This window comes from Rana temporaria, chromosome 13 (genome assembly GCF_905171775.1).
Source record: "Rana temporaria chromosome 13, aRanTem1.1, whole genome shotgun sequence".
In the NCBI taxonomy this organism is placed as follows: domain Eukaryota; kingdom Metazoa; phylum Chordata; class Amphibia; order Anura; family Ranidae; genus Rana; species Rana temporaria.
This window is the reverse complement of record NC_053501.1, coordinates 46,841,978-46,860,475: the sequence shown is the minus strand read 5'-3', so window position 1 is coordinate 46,860,475 and position 18,498 is coordinate 46,841,978. Positions and strand designations below refer to the sequence as shown.

General features: G+C 39.7%; 1 protein-coding gene across 11 annotated transcripts in view; it reads right to left on the bottom strand.

Annotated features, from left to right (window-relative positions):
- Nucleotides 1-18,498, bottom strand: part of SMOC1 (SPARC related modular calcium binding 1) — a 276,577-nt gene that overhangs the window by 71,240 nt on the left and 186,839 nt on the right. For 5 of the 11 annotated variants that reach the window (XM_040332423.1, XM_040332421.1, XM_040332422.1 and 2 more), the window contains exon 6: nucleotides 16,466-16,564. The exons of the other annotated variants lie outside the window; for them this stretch is intronic. In XM_040332423.1, the coding sequence (XP_040188357.1) occupies nucleotides 16,466-16,564 (99 nt within the window). The remainder of the gene's footprint in view (nucleotides 1-16,465; nucleotides 16,565-18,498) is intronic. 11 annotated transcript variants of the gene reach the window in all.

The window sequence follows — 18,498 nt, the reverse complement described above, 5'->3', positions numbered from 1 at the left end:
AGCAAGTAAGCCCATTTACCCAGATTGTCTACTGGAGCTTGCATGTTTAAGAAGGCTCTGCATATGCTAAGTGCTATGGACTTATTTGGCATACATTCCATTTGATTAGGGTGTTTTATGGTGTGTACTCAAGCCAATCTCATTGGAGAAGGTCTTTACACTTTTTAGGAAATATTACAATTATGGCCTATACATAGAGCCTGGTAAAGGTCCAGAACCTAGACCATCATTAGGTGTCCTAAGGAGACCTGGTAACAAAGAAGATATGTATTGTGTCTACAGGCATACCCCACTTTTAAGTACACAATGGGGTTTATTTACTAAAGCTGAAAAGCGCTAAATCAAGCCCACCTCGGCATAGAAACCAATGAGCTTCTAACCCCAGCTTGTTCAATTAAGCTTTGGTAATAATACCTGGAAGCTCATTGGTTTTTATGCAGAAGTGAGCCTGATTTTGCGCTTTCCAGCTTTAGTAAATAAACCCTATTGTATACTTAAAAGTGGGGTATGCCTGTATACCTTGATGGCGATGACATTGGTTCCAGGAGATCTGCAGATGGGAAAGCCCATTATAGTCAATTCCAGCTCTTGGAATAGGGAATGGTGTAATCCAAAGTCGTTTAGGCATCTATTTAAAGGTTTGGCAGCTGAATACCAACTACTAAGTTATATAATTCAAGGGGGTATGGGACCATGGCTTTATATAGGAATTGGTAGAAATTATGCATCTAAAAAAGATACCAGAGAAGGTTTGGAGGTTCCCTTAAGCATCACTGATGGCCTCCACATACACTATATTACAGAGACAGAAACCACACTTTACTTTGAGTAATATCTAAATTTCAATATATTCTAACATATAAATATCTAAATTTCAGTTAAATGCATCTATTGAAAATGTTTTCTGATCAAAAATCAGGTTAACTTGCATTATGCATTAGAGCCAAAGAAAAAATTAGCTTATACTGAAATTATTTACAAGAAATGTATCCACTTTTTTAATGTTTTCTTTTTAAATACACACTAAAATACAGTATTGTATATGGCCAAAAGTATGTGGACAGTCAAATTTTTGAGTAGAGGTGCATTTTAGTGAATGGACAAGTGCGGGCTTCCAACCTTGTGGCCAAAGTTTAAGGAATACCCTTTTCTGTTCCAGCATGACTGACCCTTCTGCACAAATCTAGCTCCAGATCCTATATGTATGTCCATGGTTTATGTTTATTATAACCACTCAACAGTATAGATCAATCATCAAGCCCTACTAAGCCATGAGATGGTTCCAGCTAATCCTTCCAGTAATCTTCTTCTCTTTTGCCCCAAATGAAGCCACTGAAAACATTGTAATAACGTGTTGGATGGAAGCTACTATTATGATCAGAAATGTTGACATATTCTATGAATAATTTGAATACATGCTACACTTGATGATGAAAAATTGATGTTGTGAGATTCTGGTGCATGTTTTATATCTGATTTGCAAAGACACCAGGGTTGATTTGCTAAAGGCTGTTAATTTTGCAAGTGAGGTTTACTTTTTAAGCAAATTTTCTCAAGACCTTAGTAAATGAAGTGACTTCCATCATTCACACTTTTTTTTTCATTAAAAGTGATTGGGTATTCTTTCTGCCTTTAGTAAGTCAACCCCAAAATCCGCCTCCAAGAAAATATTTAAAAGTATATCTAAACCAAAGAAAAATGCAAATAATATATGGGATGTGGTGGCGGCATTATTTTTCTTTTTTTCGGGCTAAGTACATTTTCAACAAGTACAGAAAAATATGCACTGAACCTGTTATATGTCCAGTATCTTTATATGTTGCTGTTTTTTTAAATCTTTAGCTTTCCCAGCTAATTTCTGTAAACCACACACGTGCTCCTCCCCATAAGAAAAGAAAGGGCTGAGGGCCCTCTCTGTAGATACAGTATGGTGCATAAGCATTGTCACACTGTGACAGAAAATTAGTTAATGGCATATTAATCAGGTGAAAATGAGGGGGAAAAGCCAGAAAAACAAGGAAAACAAGTGCAGCCATTATATCGAAGGACTGGCAAGCTGCAATATATGATATTTTTATTTGTGTGTTTAAATATGCTGTAACAGTCTGTGATGACATCTAGTGATAGTTTAGCTCTCTACTGTACGTACAAGAATCTAAAGGGATGCTCTATTTCTTACACCTAAGCCAGGGTACATGTATGTGAATGGGTAATAATATTGGCTTTGCTTCACCCCATGCTGGAAAAAAATGTATGCAGACTATACTTGTGTAACGCTACATTATTTTAAACTTTTGCACATGATGAGGAGGGTTCAGCATAGCAAAACACCAGAACAGAATAGCGTGAGGCTATACACTAACAGACTGGGGTGCCTGGCTTAGCCATATTATGCTGGTTATGTAGTGCCTGGGACCAATATTAGGTTAATAATTATGTTTTATTCAATAAAATGTGCTAAACCTGTGCTTAAGATGAATGAAAGAGAATATAAACAGAAGCTGTACACCGTGTCCTGATATCCGATCAAGATTTATAGTGCCACAAGCCGTGATGGAAACAAATATCTTCAAGATAGCCAAGTGACACCATCCACTCTCATGCTATGCTTACTGGAATACATGTGACCCCCTACTAAGAGTGGTCCATGTATGCTTTCTTTACAATAGCAGCCTCAGCATCACAAAAGCAGGAATGAATCTCCAAGGAGAGTAAAAAAACAGCGCCACCATAGGAGTAGCAATTCCAGACTCATCCACACTTATCATAGACTCTCCAATGTATTGGCAGGATAACATAGCACATAAGTGCATCGAAAATTAAAAATAACCATGTACTCTATTCATGTCAGACGTGAAAGTTTATAATTACAAGGAATGCCACAAAACCTTAGCCACTGCTGTATTTCCTAGAAAGCTTCATCACTTACTGGTATTTAGACACCAGACAGAGCAGCCAGACTTGTGTTCTCGAACACAAGAGCTATTTTTTTTTTTTATCACTGGTTCTACTCTTTTAATTCAACTTCCTATTTTCATGTACTTTTATATTTGTTTTCTTATAAATGGAGATGAGGGAAGGTGGCCACTGTGTGAGCTTACATAGTCACATTAGGCTGCAACTTTCCAACACTGTCTACCAGTTTAAAGGCCTATTTTACTGTCCTTCTTTTTGCTTTACTTACAGGATTTATGGTGATACAAGGGTTGCTTTCCTGGCCTTCCAGAAGGATAAGCCTGCCTGGAATGTGACTGATTTGCAGCAACTCAGCTCAGGCAAATAAAGCTAGTCTGGTGGGGTACTGTTTGTATTGTGGAATACAGGGCTGAATGTAATAAAAGGGTGCAGGATGTCTATGGTAGAGGTATAGCACTCTGTGCCATGGTAAGGGGGGGGGGGGTCACATGGTGCTGTCTGAGGCATAGAGAGGTAGTGGCTGTATCCAGTGATATATCTACTTGCCACATAATGTATAGTGTTTTCATGCATCACAAAGTCCACTTTCCAATGGTGCCCTGTGATGCTCCAGGTAAATTAAAATGTCCAAAAGATGCCCATTGCCATATATACGTGCATCTTAAGTACACAAATAATTTACCCAAGTATGAAGGCTTTAAAATAATAAATGGTAGATATGCTAGCACAACTCATGTCTTTGAGCTATTTCTCTGACATAGAGAAATAATTTTTAAAAGAAAAAATCATAATGACATTTTTAAGAGCGATATCTCTCAAAGGGAGGAAAAAATGGGCGGTGCTCTTCAGCATCTGCTTTTCTATTATGTTGAATGATTAAAGAATCTCAGACCGAAAGATCAGACCTTTTCTCTTGAGGTAATGATGCTTTTGATTTAAAAGTATATACTAATATCAGAAATTACATCCATATTGCTGGAAGACTTTGCTCTGAGAATGAGCTAAGCTACAATACCTGAAGTTGGCATTTAGGTTAAAATAACCAGAGCCAGACATTGTCAGGTCCTAGGCAGATCATCGTCTCTGAGTTCTCAATAGTCTACTTTTAATCACACTTTTAACTAGGGTGCATTTTTGTTTCTCATCTGTACTGAAATCAATGACAGACTGCCATACCAAATTCTGGATTGATCTGCGCTCCACTTGCTGTATTACTAGCAAATGTATTTCAGATTGGTAGATAAGAGGAAATGAAAGGATTCTAAGAAAATGTCATCATTGCTTAATAGTCATATAGGCTTGTATTGTGTATATGGGCCTTCCTTCAAGTTAAAGGGTATCTAAATCTGAACAAATCCAAATATGGAGATGTTTAAAATGACGTTTTTCATTTATTTTCTTACAGTTTTTACACATGCGAGTATTATTATCATTTTGTATATAATACTGTCAGTGAGTGTTACTGTTCTTAAAACCTTGTTTTTGTGTAAATAATTTGTAAATAATCTACATGGATGTGGAGGAAGCCATACCTGCTCATTACATATGAAGGCTCTGCTTCGCAGAACTGCACTGCTCCTTCTCTCAAATTTTTGGGGGTTTACCATAACTATTTCTATTGTTTACTCCCCTTAACTATCTTTAAGCAGCTATGCAAATCACATCCTATGATTACCTGACCATGCCCATTCCCAAATTATATGTATAGAAGTTCACTAGAGAGAAAAAGTAATAAAAACACAGAAACTAAGCATAGTACATACTTAATTTTTGGTGTTCTTTAGCGTGCAATGTTGTTGGTGACAGGGTCTCTTTAAAGGTCAAATACGTCATTAGCAACACTGTGTATGGGGCAAATATGGCTACCATAGCCAAATGATATATAGCTGGATACAGAACTGCTAAGGTGACAGATGTGATCATCACTGGTTGGTTTTTAGTAGGGTATCCTGTTCAAAGTAAAGCTCTATTCTTGAATGCTGACCTCCCAGACATTTTAGCTTAAGATATTTGCATGTGCTGCTGTTGTAGTGAGTCACAGGTACTGCTGCTATTTGCTGTAAAAGCCAAGATCAGTGGAGGGGGATTCTTGGCTGTGCTGTAGCATGATCACAGATATGCCTACTTAGCAGAACTCCTACTTGTATGAAAATCTCCGTTAAGTCACTCATTGCCTCCAGGAAAACACGTTTAGTAATGGCAGCAAGGGAATTCATGAGGATAATTTACAGCAACGGAGCAAAACCCATTTATAACCACTGAATATTTTCCTACTGGCACATTTGATAGATAAGTATTTCACACCAGTCAGATGAAAGGGAAATCGTGGGAAATAGTTTAAACCGTTTCATCTGCATCTGATTGGATGGCAAGATCAGCATGCCAGTAATTGACTCACTTCTTTTCAACTGCATCCATATGCCTTTGTTTTTACCAGTATAAGGTTATTTTAAACTGATGTATAATTGCTAGATTTGTTTGTGTGGTCACACAGTCTTGCTCAGGCTCTGGTTTACCTGTAATTAATGTGTGACTAAATAAAGAGAATACATTCACGCATTTATTCTAACACTATGGAACAGCGATGGACCAGATAAGATGCCTAAGTGCCTATTTAGCAAATGCAATGAAGTGTAAAAAGTCAGCTGTGGAATTTGTTGGCTGTCGATAAAAGGACTAATAGTCATAAAGCTTTGGTCTAAAACAAAGACACGACAAAAAGGAAGTCTAAAGTGGAAAAATAAATCTTTTCAACAATATGACACCTTAACATTGGTTAGCTAAGTTAAATAAATAAAAGCATGCACCATATTTAATGTGCAAACACACACTAGACATAAGCAACAGGAAGTCTGGAGACCTCTTGCAGCTGTCAAAGAGGTCATATGTATCCCCAAGTTCAAAACCACCATATATAGCTTTCTACTTAGGGTTGTCACAAAGCACCAAATCCTAATTTGAGAGGCAAAGTCAAAGACTGAAGATCTCTCTTTTTTCTTCTTTATTTTCCCCTTAACCTCCCCGGGGGTATGATTATTTCAGATTTTTGATACTGAAAGAGGTACATTGTTTTGCATGGAAATTTGGCGATTTTATATTGTAGACCTGTAATTCTTAGGAATAACTCACTTAAATCTGTCCAAACAATAGTCTAGTAGACCCCCGGTATGATAACGTTTGAAACACAAAATCATAAACTACAATATAATGACTATAAATAATTATAACAAATAATAATATAATAATAACATTTATTCAATAATGTAATTGTCGCTATCATTACTTTCAGTATTTGATGACAAATTTTCCCACGAATCACTATCGCTCAATTCTGCAAGTGTTCTAATTTATTATCGCTGTTTTCTAGCTGGTCTAAAATCTCAAAGGAACACTTTTTGGTTGCTATGGACAATCTCAAGTTTAAAGGCAGAAAGAACAGTATATATAATATAAAACTGCAGGCAGAGCACTGGACAAAGCATTAGGGACAAAAGGGATGTGAAATTATTTTATACCATATTGTAATCTTACAGATTACAGTGTACTCTATGTGTTCTGTGTTTTTCACTTTTGGAATTTGGCGCCAGGCTCCGTCCCTGTACATTGCGATGCTTGCAAGAAACGGAGCCCGGCACTGTGCTAGATCGAGCGGAGAACACATCTCGCACACACAGCGGGAGGACATCGCAGTATCCTGGGGACAAGGTAAGTAACGTTGCCTGGATCCTGTTATGCAATCCCAAGTGTACCGCTTTTGGTAATGAAAATTCATCCAGAGTCTCACTTGGGATTACTGCCAGGGAGATTAAAGTCAAAAATTGGCCCACAGCTCTCACCTCCATGCCTAACGATTGGTCACTGAGACAGCTTATTAAATCTAACACCTAGTTGTAAGGCTCAGGGCACAGGTTAGATTCTACTTTTTCAAATTTGTATTTACATATTTAGGTGCCCTGAGATTTGGAGCTCCTAGTTACAATCTGGAAAATCCAAAAAGGTATGCGCCCAATGATCTTAACTAATATACAGTGAGTAATTTTACGTAAAGGGCTGGTTCACAGCAGAAGCAGTCCAGTGCATTTTTAATCTGTATCAAAAACGCATGCACAGTATTTTCCACGTATTCCAATGACCCTAGTTCACACCAGTGCAAGGCGTTCCAGAACAGTCAACAAAATAAAAACATACTGCATTTATTCTGTATACAAAGCATCTGGAAGTGGCAAAACACATAGAAAATGCACCAGAAATACATCAGAATGCACATGTTCTGAATTGAGATAAAGAAAAAAAGAGGCAAAAAATGCACCGAAACATATAAATAATGCATGTAAATGCGCATACAGAAACGCATCTGAAACACAGTAACTGCATAGCTCCCAACTGTCCCTGATTTGGAGGGACTGTCCCTGATTTGGAGCAATGTCCCTCTGTCCCTCATTCTCCTCATTTGTCCCTCATTTTGGTCTGATCTATATAGTTGTATATAAAATGCACTTTTTATCTATCAAAAAGTGTTTTGCAGCACTAAACCTTTCATGCAACTTCTAAATTGCTGCATTTGTAAATTCCAAACGCCAATATAAAGGAATAGTAGTGGTTAAAAAAAGCACTTGTGGGTTTAACCAATCTTGTTTTTTTTGTGCAAGTCTCCTTTAAGGGGGCGTGACAAGGGGTGTGTCCTATGCCTGCATGCTTTTGCTGATAGGTGTCCCTCATTCCCAGCTCAAAAAGTTGGGAGGTATGTAACTGTTGTGTGAACTAGCAAGTGGAACTGTACTGCAATAACCCTCCCAATTACTACACACACACACACACACACACACACACACACATACAGGCACAACACCTAGACCATCCTGCTTAATAAAACACCTAAATAAAACCAAGGCCACGACTTGCTTTACCTTGCGTGATAGGTCCAAGAGAGCATCAAATAAAAAATCCTTAGGAGACCAAAGTCTTTATTGTTGAGCTGGTTACAACAGGCATTGCAAAGGACATAACCCATTTTAATCAGGGCTGAGTGAAATGGCAAAATGTCAAATGGCCTCAAAAATACTCCTAAGCAGGTCAATCGGCAAGCAGAGGATGTTAAAAAATAGTCGGGCTAGAATTAAAAGTAAAAGTAACCAAGGTAAACAATGAAGACTTTAAACGATCTATTGCACTTTCTCAGCTTCGGTTAATTTCCTCTTTAGGGGGATCCCCGTATTTGTGTTCAGACCAAATAGGCTCAAGTAATGACATTTTGATAACCTGTGCATCCAGTGCCCCTCTACCATTTCTTTTTATACTTTACTTTGCAACCCGAATATATTGTGGCCTGACACATGAAAAAATGTGCATATGGTCAATCTTAAATTTGAAGAAAAGGGAAGTAGAACAAAAATGTTGTTGCAAATGTAAGTATTTAAAGTAAAGTAAAGGTAAAACCTAACTAACTCTAAACCTATTGTCAGCCACTGTAAAGAAAAAAAATCACTATACTGTACTTACTTGTTCTGCAGCCGCTCCAGTCCGGTCCCAGGCTGAGCTGTCAGCAGCGTCTTCAGTGTGTAAAAGAGGCAACCGACAACGAAAGTCCCATAGTAACTCTATGGGTGACGTCACTTCCCAGGCATTTCTCAGCCATTGTTGTCTTTCTCCCACACACAGAGGGCACCGCTAGAGACCAAACTAGAGCAGCTGCAGAACAGGTAAATATAGTGTTTTTTTCTTTACAGGACTAGATAGATTAGATTAGAATGTGTCTGGGAGTAGGTTTAGAGTTTGTTAGGTTTTGCCTTGACATACACTTTAAGGGCATAGGAGGTTAATTACGAAAGGCAAATCCACTTTGTACTACAAGTGCAAAGTGCACTTGAAATTGCACTGTAAGTGCAGTCGCTGTAAATCTGAGGAGTAGATCTCAAATGAGGTGAAGCTCTGCTGATTTTATCATCCAATCATGTGAAAGCTAAAATGCTGTTCTTTATTTTCTTTGCATGTCCCCTTTGGATCTACAGCGACTCCACTTCCAAGTGCAATTTTAAGTGCATTTTGCACTTGTCGTTTGAACTTGTAGTGCAAAGTGGATTTGCCTTTCGTAAATAAACCCCATTGTGTTCTTTTTTTGTGTCCTACTAAACATGATGATTGTTGCAGTATGGATCTTTAAAGCTGAACTCCAGGCAGATAAAAAAGACATATAGCTGGATTCAGGATGACGGGCGCATAGTTGCGGCGGCGTAGCGTATGGCATTTACACTACGCTCCTGTAAGTTTGCAAGGCAAGTACTGTATTCACAAAGTACTTGCCTAAAAAGTTACGACGGCGTAGCGTAAATGGGGCCGGCGTAAGCGCGCCTAATTCAAATGAGGATGTGGGGGGCGTGTTTTATGTATATGAAGTGTGACCTGACGTGATTGACGTTTTTTAAGAACGGCGCATGCGCCGTCCCTGTACATATTCCAGTGTGCATTGCGGCTAAGTACGCCGCACGGACGTATTGGTTTCGACGTGGACGTAAATTACGTCCAGCCCTATTTACGGACGACTTACGCAAACAATGTAAAATTTTCAAATTTTGACTCAGGAACGACGGCCATACTTAACATTGGCTACACCACCTAGGGGGCATGTTTATCTTTAGGCGGCCTATCTCTTACGGAAACGGCGTATCTTTACTGCGACGGGCGCATGTACGTTCGTGAATAGGCGTATCTAGTGATTTACATATTCTACGCCGAACCCAATGGGAGCGCCACCTAGCAGCCAGCCTAAATATTGCACCCTAAGATAGGACGGCGCAAATTCCGAGTTAGGTCGGCGTATCTACTGATACGCCGGCCTAACTCTTACTGAATCCAGCTAATACATTATGGCCTAGCTGTCCCAGATATGATGAAGTATCATCTAGCAACATATGACTATTAGACTGGTGTGATTTGAAAGCTTGGGTAAAATTAGACTTTTAAAACTTTTCATTGTGCCTTATGTGGGCAATCCCGTATTTCCACCTAGCACATCTCCTGGACCGTTCAGAGGCTTCATACGTCCTCACAGGTAACCACCGGTCCTCTATTGCAATGCTCACAAATCCCACGGGCTCATTCCAGGTACAGTAGATTGCTGGATAGCTTCACAATGACGACATTTCCTCTGCACCCTACTGCCCTTCCAAATTTCAGAGGCCCCTGACCCCCCTCGAAAAGCTCTGTTCCGATTAAAACCCCCATTAAACACTCTCTTTCTACAATTTATTCTCTCATTTCCTCACTGTCAGAGGACTACAAACCTAACTATAAATGGCAACAAGACTTAAATACGTCCTTCTTTCCACAACAAAAATGTTTACACCTTTCTCTTAAGTTTTCTATTTGCATGTGGCACCAAGAAACCAATTTCAAGATATTGTCTAGACGGTACAAAACACCCACAAGTCTCCATAAACAATTTCCAGACTGTATGGATGTTTAATGGAAATGCAATGAAGGCAGAGGTTCACCCCTACACATTTTCTGGGCATGCCTGCTGTTGGGACCATTCTGGAACAAGGTTAGGGAAATTTCACAAAGATTCACAAATTTTACCATACCTGACTGTCCAACATTCTTTTTTGCTACACCACTCCTCAATTCCACTGAAGACATACAAGGATCCATACTATGCCATCTACTGAATGTGGTTAAAGTTTGTATCCCTTTAAAATGGAAAGATCCTAATCCTTAATCTTCCTGTGGCTACTTAAGATCAAGGATGCTAACAATATGGAGGACTTGGTCCTTTCCTCACGAAACAAACAAGAAATCTATAAAAAAAAAAAAAAAAAACATTGTTCTATTGGACGGTCTACACGTTCTCTGAGGAAGGTAAAATTCTCATAGTCAGAGAAGATTAAAAGCTCATTGGAACCCCTGAGGGAAAAGGTTATTTTTATCTTTTTTTCTTTCCTATTTCTACCACCTTTCTTCCTCCCCCTTTTTTTCTCACTCTCTTTCCTGACTTTCCCAATCCCCTGCGTTACCATCTCCCCCCAGTCTCCTTACATCATACTTTTCTTCTGTGTCTTCCAAATTGGAATTTCTTGGCTGACCTCACCTATAGATCTTCACATTCCAAATTTCCCCTCTGCTTGCCTCCCTCAGTCATCTTTACAGGAATTAATAAAAAAACATTGGCTGTACAGTACTCCTTCATAGCTATGCATGTACAGTAGTTTGGATCAGCACATAATAAACCATATTACTAAAAATATTGGGACGCCTGCCTTCACACACACTAAACTTCAATGGCATCCCAGTTTTAGTAGGTAGGGTTCAATATTGAGTTGGCCCACCCTTGCAGCTATAACAGCTTCAACTCTTCTGGGAAGGCTGTCCAAAAGGTTTAGGAGTGTGTCTATGGGAATGTTTGACCATTCTTCCAAAAACGCATTTGGGAGGTCCGGGACTGATGTTGGATAAGAAGGCCTAGCTTGGAGTCTCTGCTCTAATTCATCCCAAAGGTGTTCTATCGAGTTGAGGCCAGTCAAGTTCCTCACCCCAAACTCGCTCATCCATGTCTTTATGGACCTTGCTTTGTGCACTGGTACAAATCATTTGGTGGAGGGGGGATTATGGTGTGGAGTTGCTTTTCAGGGGTTATGCTTGACCCCTTAGTTCCAGTAAAGGGAACTCTTAAGGCGTTAGCATATCACAACATTTTGGACAATTTCATGCTCCCAACTTTTTGGGAACAGTTTGGGGATGGCCCCTTCCTGTTCCAACATGACTGTGCACCAGTGCACAAAACAAGGTCCAGAAAGACATGGATGAGCCAGTTTGAGGTGGGGGAACTTGACTGGCCTGACCTCAACCCGACAGAACACCTTTGGGATGAATTAGAGCAGAGACTGCAAGCCAGGCCTTCTCGTCCACATCAGCACCTGACATCACAAATGCGCTTCTGGAAGAATGGTCAGACATTTCCATAGACACACTACTAAACCTTGTGGACAGCCATCCCAGAAGAGTTGAAGCTGTTATAGCTATAAAGGGTAGACCAACTCAATATTGAACCCTACGGACTAAGACTGGGATACCATTAAAGTTCAAGTGCCTGTAAAGGCAGGTGTCCCGATACTTTTGGTAATATAGTGTATATGCAATTTCTGTGACACAGCTGTTCTCATCTATTATCAATGTGCATTCTGTGATATTTATTATATTGTAACAATAATTATTTTCCCACCTGTGTATGGTTATCAATGTTCTGTACAACCTAACACCTTTCTAAATATATATACATATATATTTTTAAAAACACATACATTATTGCAGCTCTGTATTCCCTAATACAGTGGAACCTTGGATTGCGAGTAACACGGTTAACGAGCGTTTCGCAATACGTGCACTGTATTTCTAAAAATCCTAACTCAGTATGTGAGTGTTGTCTCGCAAAACGAGCAGGATTCAGGCCAAAGCTGTGTGCAGTACCACTTTTGCCCTGAGGTGGGGGGTGCCGGAGCCGAACTGCGGCGATCGCAGCCGTTTGGCACCGTTCGGCAATGCATGGAAAGGCCCGAGGACAGTTCGTCTGACCTTGGCAAACCTCAGAAAGGCTCGTGAACTGAGTCTTTCCGAGGTTTGCCAAGGTCAGCTAAACTGTCCTTGGGCCTTTCCGGCCATTTCCGAGGCTTTCCGGCGCCCCCCGCCTCTGACTGCATGCGGTATTGCATGCCATTGAAGTCAATGAGGAACAACTTATTTTCCTTTCCATTGACTTCAATATGGAAACTCGCTTTGATATGCGAGTACTTTGGATTACGAGCAAACAGGTCAAGTACCTCAATTTGATTTGATGTTAGCCTCTTGCAGCTCCTGCACAGCAGAACTCAAACTAACAGTGGGAAATGCAGCACAAGGAGTGTGCCAAATGGTTGTGCTGCAGTGCTAATGTGGTAACAAGGACACCGATAGGAGAGAGCAGAATGGCAGAGATGAGCTGCTTCTGCTTTCACTGAGCAGTCACAGGCTGACGAAGGACTGTAAAGCCCTGTACACACGGGCCAGAATCTCATCAGGAAAAAAAACTTTGTTTTTCCTGACGAGATTCTTGGCAAGAATCTCTTGCCGCCCGAGAGTACAGACTCTCCTTTCAAAAGAACCGCGGTTCTCTTGAAAGGCAAGAACGCGGTGACGTCATCACGTACGATGAGCATGCGCTTGTCACATTTGATGCCGTCGCCGCCATCTTGCTGCACCCTATCTATGCCTAGGAAGCTATCGCGCATGTGTCAAAGTCATTTCCAGCATGCGCGAGTTTCCACGGCGACCAGGTAAGTATACACACTCTCGGGTTTCTCGGCAGGAAAACTGACAAGAATCTCACGACGAGAAAATAGAGAACATGTTCTCTATTTTTCTCGTCTAGATTCTGGGCAGTTTTCTTGTCGAAAAAACCTGAAAGCCTCGTACACACGCTCAGTATACTCAGCAATAAAGCTCTGCCAGCAGTTTTCTTGCTGGTTCTTCCTGAGTAAACCGAATCACTCAAAGTGCTGGTAGCCAATCATGTGACCTGACCAGAGGACCCTGATAGGTAACTTAAGCATCTTCCTTTTTCAGAGTGGTTAGAATAGGAGTTAGGAGGAGGGGGGGGGGGTGGAAACTGTTTAAAGCTTAGTTAGAGCCTGGAATTCCACTTTGCCTGCAGCAGACAGCACTTTGCTGTATGACAAAGCTGGACATTTCTCAAGGCTGGGTGGGCATAAATACAAATGATTTTTTCAGGTAAAGCTGCTGTATATGTATTTAATCTATGCATTAAGTTAATCATCTATAGTTCTGCTTTAAAGAGCAACTGATATTATAACATTTATTTTTAGTTTTTAATAGACTGAGGAAGGTTTTGCTATCTGTGCCCCCATTGGAGGATTGCTTTCACTTTCTGCAACAGTGAATCGAACATGGAGGGAATAAAACATCTGCCAGGTTTTTATTGCTGTTTGTGCCCCTGTTGTGGAAATGGCCCTGTTCCAATGACAGTGCTCACATAGACAGACAAAAACGAGACAAATCAAAATCTCTGCAGTCGGGACTAAGACTCTAATTAAAACTTGATAGAAATTCTAGCCCTTCCCAAGGTTTGGCTGGAGTTACAATTGAACATTATTGTGGGTATGTTTTAAAAAGTTAAGGTACAGGGTAAAACCATAGAAAGAGGAGGAATTATTTCCATAATTGATATTTGGAGTCAACGTCAGTTCCTAGCTGATGGTATTGCTCAGATCTCCACCAAAGCAACTCCTTCTGTGGAGTTTGATGGGGCCTAATAGTTCTTATTACCATACACATACTCGTGGAGAAATTAAAAATAAGGAGCCGAATGTGGCCACTCCTTCTAAGCCTATCTAATTATACAGTGCTGTGAAAAAGTATTTGCAACCTTCCAATTTTTTTTGCATATTTCTCACACTTAAATGATTCAGATCATCAAACACATTTAAAATTGTAACATTATACAAAGATAACCCGAGTAAATCCAAGATGCAGTTTTTAAATTATTATTTTATTTATCAAGGGAAAAAAGCTGTTCAAACCTGCCTGGCCCTATGTGAAAAAATAATCGCCCCTCCCATGCTGAATCAAGAATGAACTGCGAATAACCACAATTTTTTGTAAAGCTAAATTTCACTTGCCACACCCGGGCCTGATTGCTGCCAGACCTGTTGAATCAAGAAATCACAAAAATAGATGCTGTCTGACAAAGTGAAGCACACTAACAGATCACAAAAAGCCACACATCATGCCAAAATCTAAAAAAAAATCAAGAACAGATTAGAAACAATGTAATGTACATGTATCAGTCTAGGAAGGGTTTCAAAGACATTTCTAAGGCTTTGGAACTTCAGCTAAACCACAGGGAGAGCCATTATCGACAAATGGAGATACTTGGAAAAGTGGTGAACCTTCCCAGGAGTGGCAGGCCTACAAAAATTACTCCAAGGGCATTACGACGACTCATCCAGGAGGTCATAAAAGAACCCAGAACATCTAAAGAACTGCAGGCCTCACTTGTCTCAGGTAAGATAAGTGTTTGTGATTCAACAATAAGAAAGAGACTGGGAAAAATGGCATCCATGGGAGAGTTCCAAGGCCAAAGCCACTGCTGACCAAAAATAACACAAAGGCTCAGCTCACATTTACCAAAAAACTTGACAACTTTTTGGAAGGTGTGCGTCCCATTACATAAAACGAATACAGCATTTCATAACAAGAACATCATACCAACAGTCAGACATGGTGGTCTGGGGAACCATGAATTCTGAGCTCTACAAGAAAATCCCAAAGGAGAATGTCCGGCCAACAGTTTGTGACCTCAAGATCACTTGGGTTATGCACCAGGACAATGATCGGAAACACAACAGCAAGTCCACCTCCGAATGGTACAAACAAAGCAAAATTTAGGTTTTGGAGTGGCCTAGTCAAAGCCTGGACTTAAATCCAATTGAGATGCTTTATTATGACCTTACACAGGCCATTCATGCTGGAAAACCCTCCAATGTGGCTGAATTAAAACAATTCTGCAAAGAAGAGTGGGCCAAAATTGCTCCACAGCAATGTGAAAGACTCATAGCCAGTTATCGCAAATGCTTGATTGCAGTTGTTGCCGCCAAGGGTGGCACAATCAGTGTTTAGGTTTAGGGGGCAATTACTTTTTCACATAAAGCCAGTCAGGTTTAGACAGCTTGTTTGCATAATAATAACATTTGTTTGATGATCTGAGTCATTTAAGTGTGACAAATATGCAAAAAAAAAAATGAATCTGAAAGAGGGCAAATACTTTTTCACAGCATTGTATATACTGTAAGAGCAGGTCTGAATCAGGAATAAAGAAAAGTCTCAGCTACACTAATAGGAGCTTCCACTCCTGTGGTTCTTGTCTCATGATAGTGCAATAGCAGTGAAAGGTGATAACATTCTCCTGTTAGCTCTGTTCATAGGGATTGGTTTGTGCACATTTTTTTAAATAGTGTGTGTGTAAAACACCCATACAAATATTGTTTTGGTGTTATGGGTCTCTGACATAAGACACATACTAATTAATTGAGGTATTCAACTGTAAAAGTAAATTCACAAAGAATATATGCTCCTTAAAGCAAACCTGTGGATAAACCAAAAGTGATAAACTAACATCCTCAGGAAGTAGATGACACAATAAGCTGTTAGCACATACCTGTTTTTTGCGGCATCATTGCAGTCTTGCATTGTCTGTCTGTTGTGTCTTCATTTTCTGGTAGTGAAGATTAGGCACAACCTTCTGCTCCCAACCCATAATGCAGCACCGGTGCCAGAGAGAACTATCAGCAGGCCTGGGTATTGTCATGTGGGGGCAGGGGGTTTGCCTATACCTATCCGAATAGCAACTTTGAAAAAGTTGCTTTTTTGCATATTTAGGTCAGAAGGGGCTGGACTGCACTGATCCTGAAGCCAAAAGCATGTGTTGATATCTTATGCAGTCAGCACCCTCCTGCTGATGTTAGTTTGTCAGGTTTGATTAATCCACAGGTTCACTTTAAAATACCTCTAGCTTCAGGCTGGCGATAACTGTGAGTTTCAATGAGGTGTCTGTTGAGGAGAGCAGGAAAAGGAGCCATTTGAGGTGGTGATAAAATAACGCTTCCTGAAATAAAATAACGACTCATGAGAAAATAAGGCTTTCAAGAGTTGAATGCCTATTTCATGCGGAAAAAAATTAATTACACACATATTTTTTTATTTTATTTTTTTGTGAACCGAACATATTCAGGATAAATTTATCATGCGATAAAATAACAAACACAGTTAAAATAATTCATCTTGGTGAATCAAGGCTTCAGTTATATAAAATATGTTTATGAATAATCATAAAGCCCAGATTGTAGCTTTAGTTTTCTAAAAGGAGAGTGCACAAAAAAAATGAGCAATTTGTATGTTATATATGTTATTTTTTTCAAATGAATGCTTAGTATCCCTTCTGTGTGGGAGCAGTGGTCCAGGTCTCAGGGGTCCCATATGTCCTCTGCACAGTCACAACTGTTGTACTCCAATCAACGCTCACTCTAAGTAAGGAGCACTGATGATTGAAGCACTCTGCAGGGGGAATATCAGACATGAAATGTGGTCTGCTGCTTTCACACAGAGCGCTGTGGTCTGGGTCTCTGGCATGCTGCCAGGGAAGGGCTGATAAGCATTACTTTGGAACACGTCAACTTCATAGAACCATTAAAAAAATTAAAGCTACAATTGGGCTTTAATTTGATCCCTGGCAACCAATTGTCATCAAGCTTTGCTTAACCCTCCTCTTGTGTTAGGGTCAGAACCAACCATTTTTCAGGTTTTGAATGTCTATAAGCATCACATAAATTTGTTTCTTGCATCAAGATTTTTTTACTTTGTCAGGAACCTTTATTTAAACAATGTAATAGAAAAATAATCCTTTTCACTAAATTATAAAATACTGTGGTGAAAATTAAGACGTTTATGGTGTTAGGGTCAATTCTGACCCAGTTATAATATAGGACACTAATAAGTGCCAAAACTGAAATCATAAACACTCTCTCTGCTTAGTAACACTGACAGCCAATCACCTCTCAACCCTGTAAGCTGTAGTTAGGGAGGGGCCTATCTCTTTGCCTGCTTGTCTGCTTCTCTAAATAAAGTAAAGAAACATAGGACCAATACATAATATTCTATTGAGGTTTATTTTACCATTTTTTAAATTTGAAAATGAGAGGTATGCTATCAAAAGAAAGGTCTAAGGGGTCACACCAAAAATATTAAAACCAATCTTTTCAAGGATAAAGAAGCCTAACAAGGTAACCAAGAGGTAAGAAACAAATTGGATGATAAATAATTGTTCAGAGGGTATTTTATGGCTGATTTAAGACACGGGTCAAAATCGACCCGTTAACATCATGGATAGTAACAGAAAGCTAACATAAGAGGAGGGTTGATGAAGTAAAAGAAAAGAAAATATACTTAAATAGTTGTTAGGATGAGGCACATTTACAGCACAGTAGACAATGGCCATCAACAGGATAAACTGCAATAAAAACTCTTCTAATCTATATAGGCAAAAGAATTTAAGTGTATTTGATGTGGTTACTGTCACGAGAAAAACTATGCAGATGGCTCTTAAATGAAAGTAACAAAAACTCCTGTAATGGAAAACTGTAAGCTTATTCTGGTTAAATATATTTTCCTCTGAAGCTTTGTGGTTGTATAGCTTGGAGACTTCAAAGGTTATCCAGTTCACAGATGTGAAATTAGTATGCAATAAGAAGGGTTAGGACACAATTCGCTGGGCTTTTATAGTACACACAAGTGTGTTTCCTTTTTCTAACACACTGTGCAGGTGCATCTCTGGGAGAAAATAGACCGGTTCTTAGGAGAGCGAGCGCAAAGCACTGAATGCGACTAATTGTGACAGCAATTCTTCTCTTCCTCTCTTCTGGTAAAAAGCCAGGGAGTGGAGACAGCGGGAAGCCCTCTCGACCCCTAATGGCACAAATGAAAGCCTCTTATGTTTGCCTTTTTGATTCGTGATTGACAATACACTGTGTGGCTCAGGCAAAT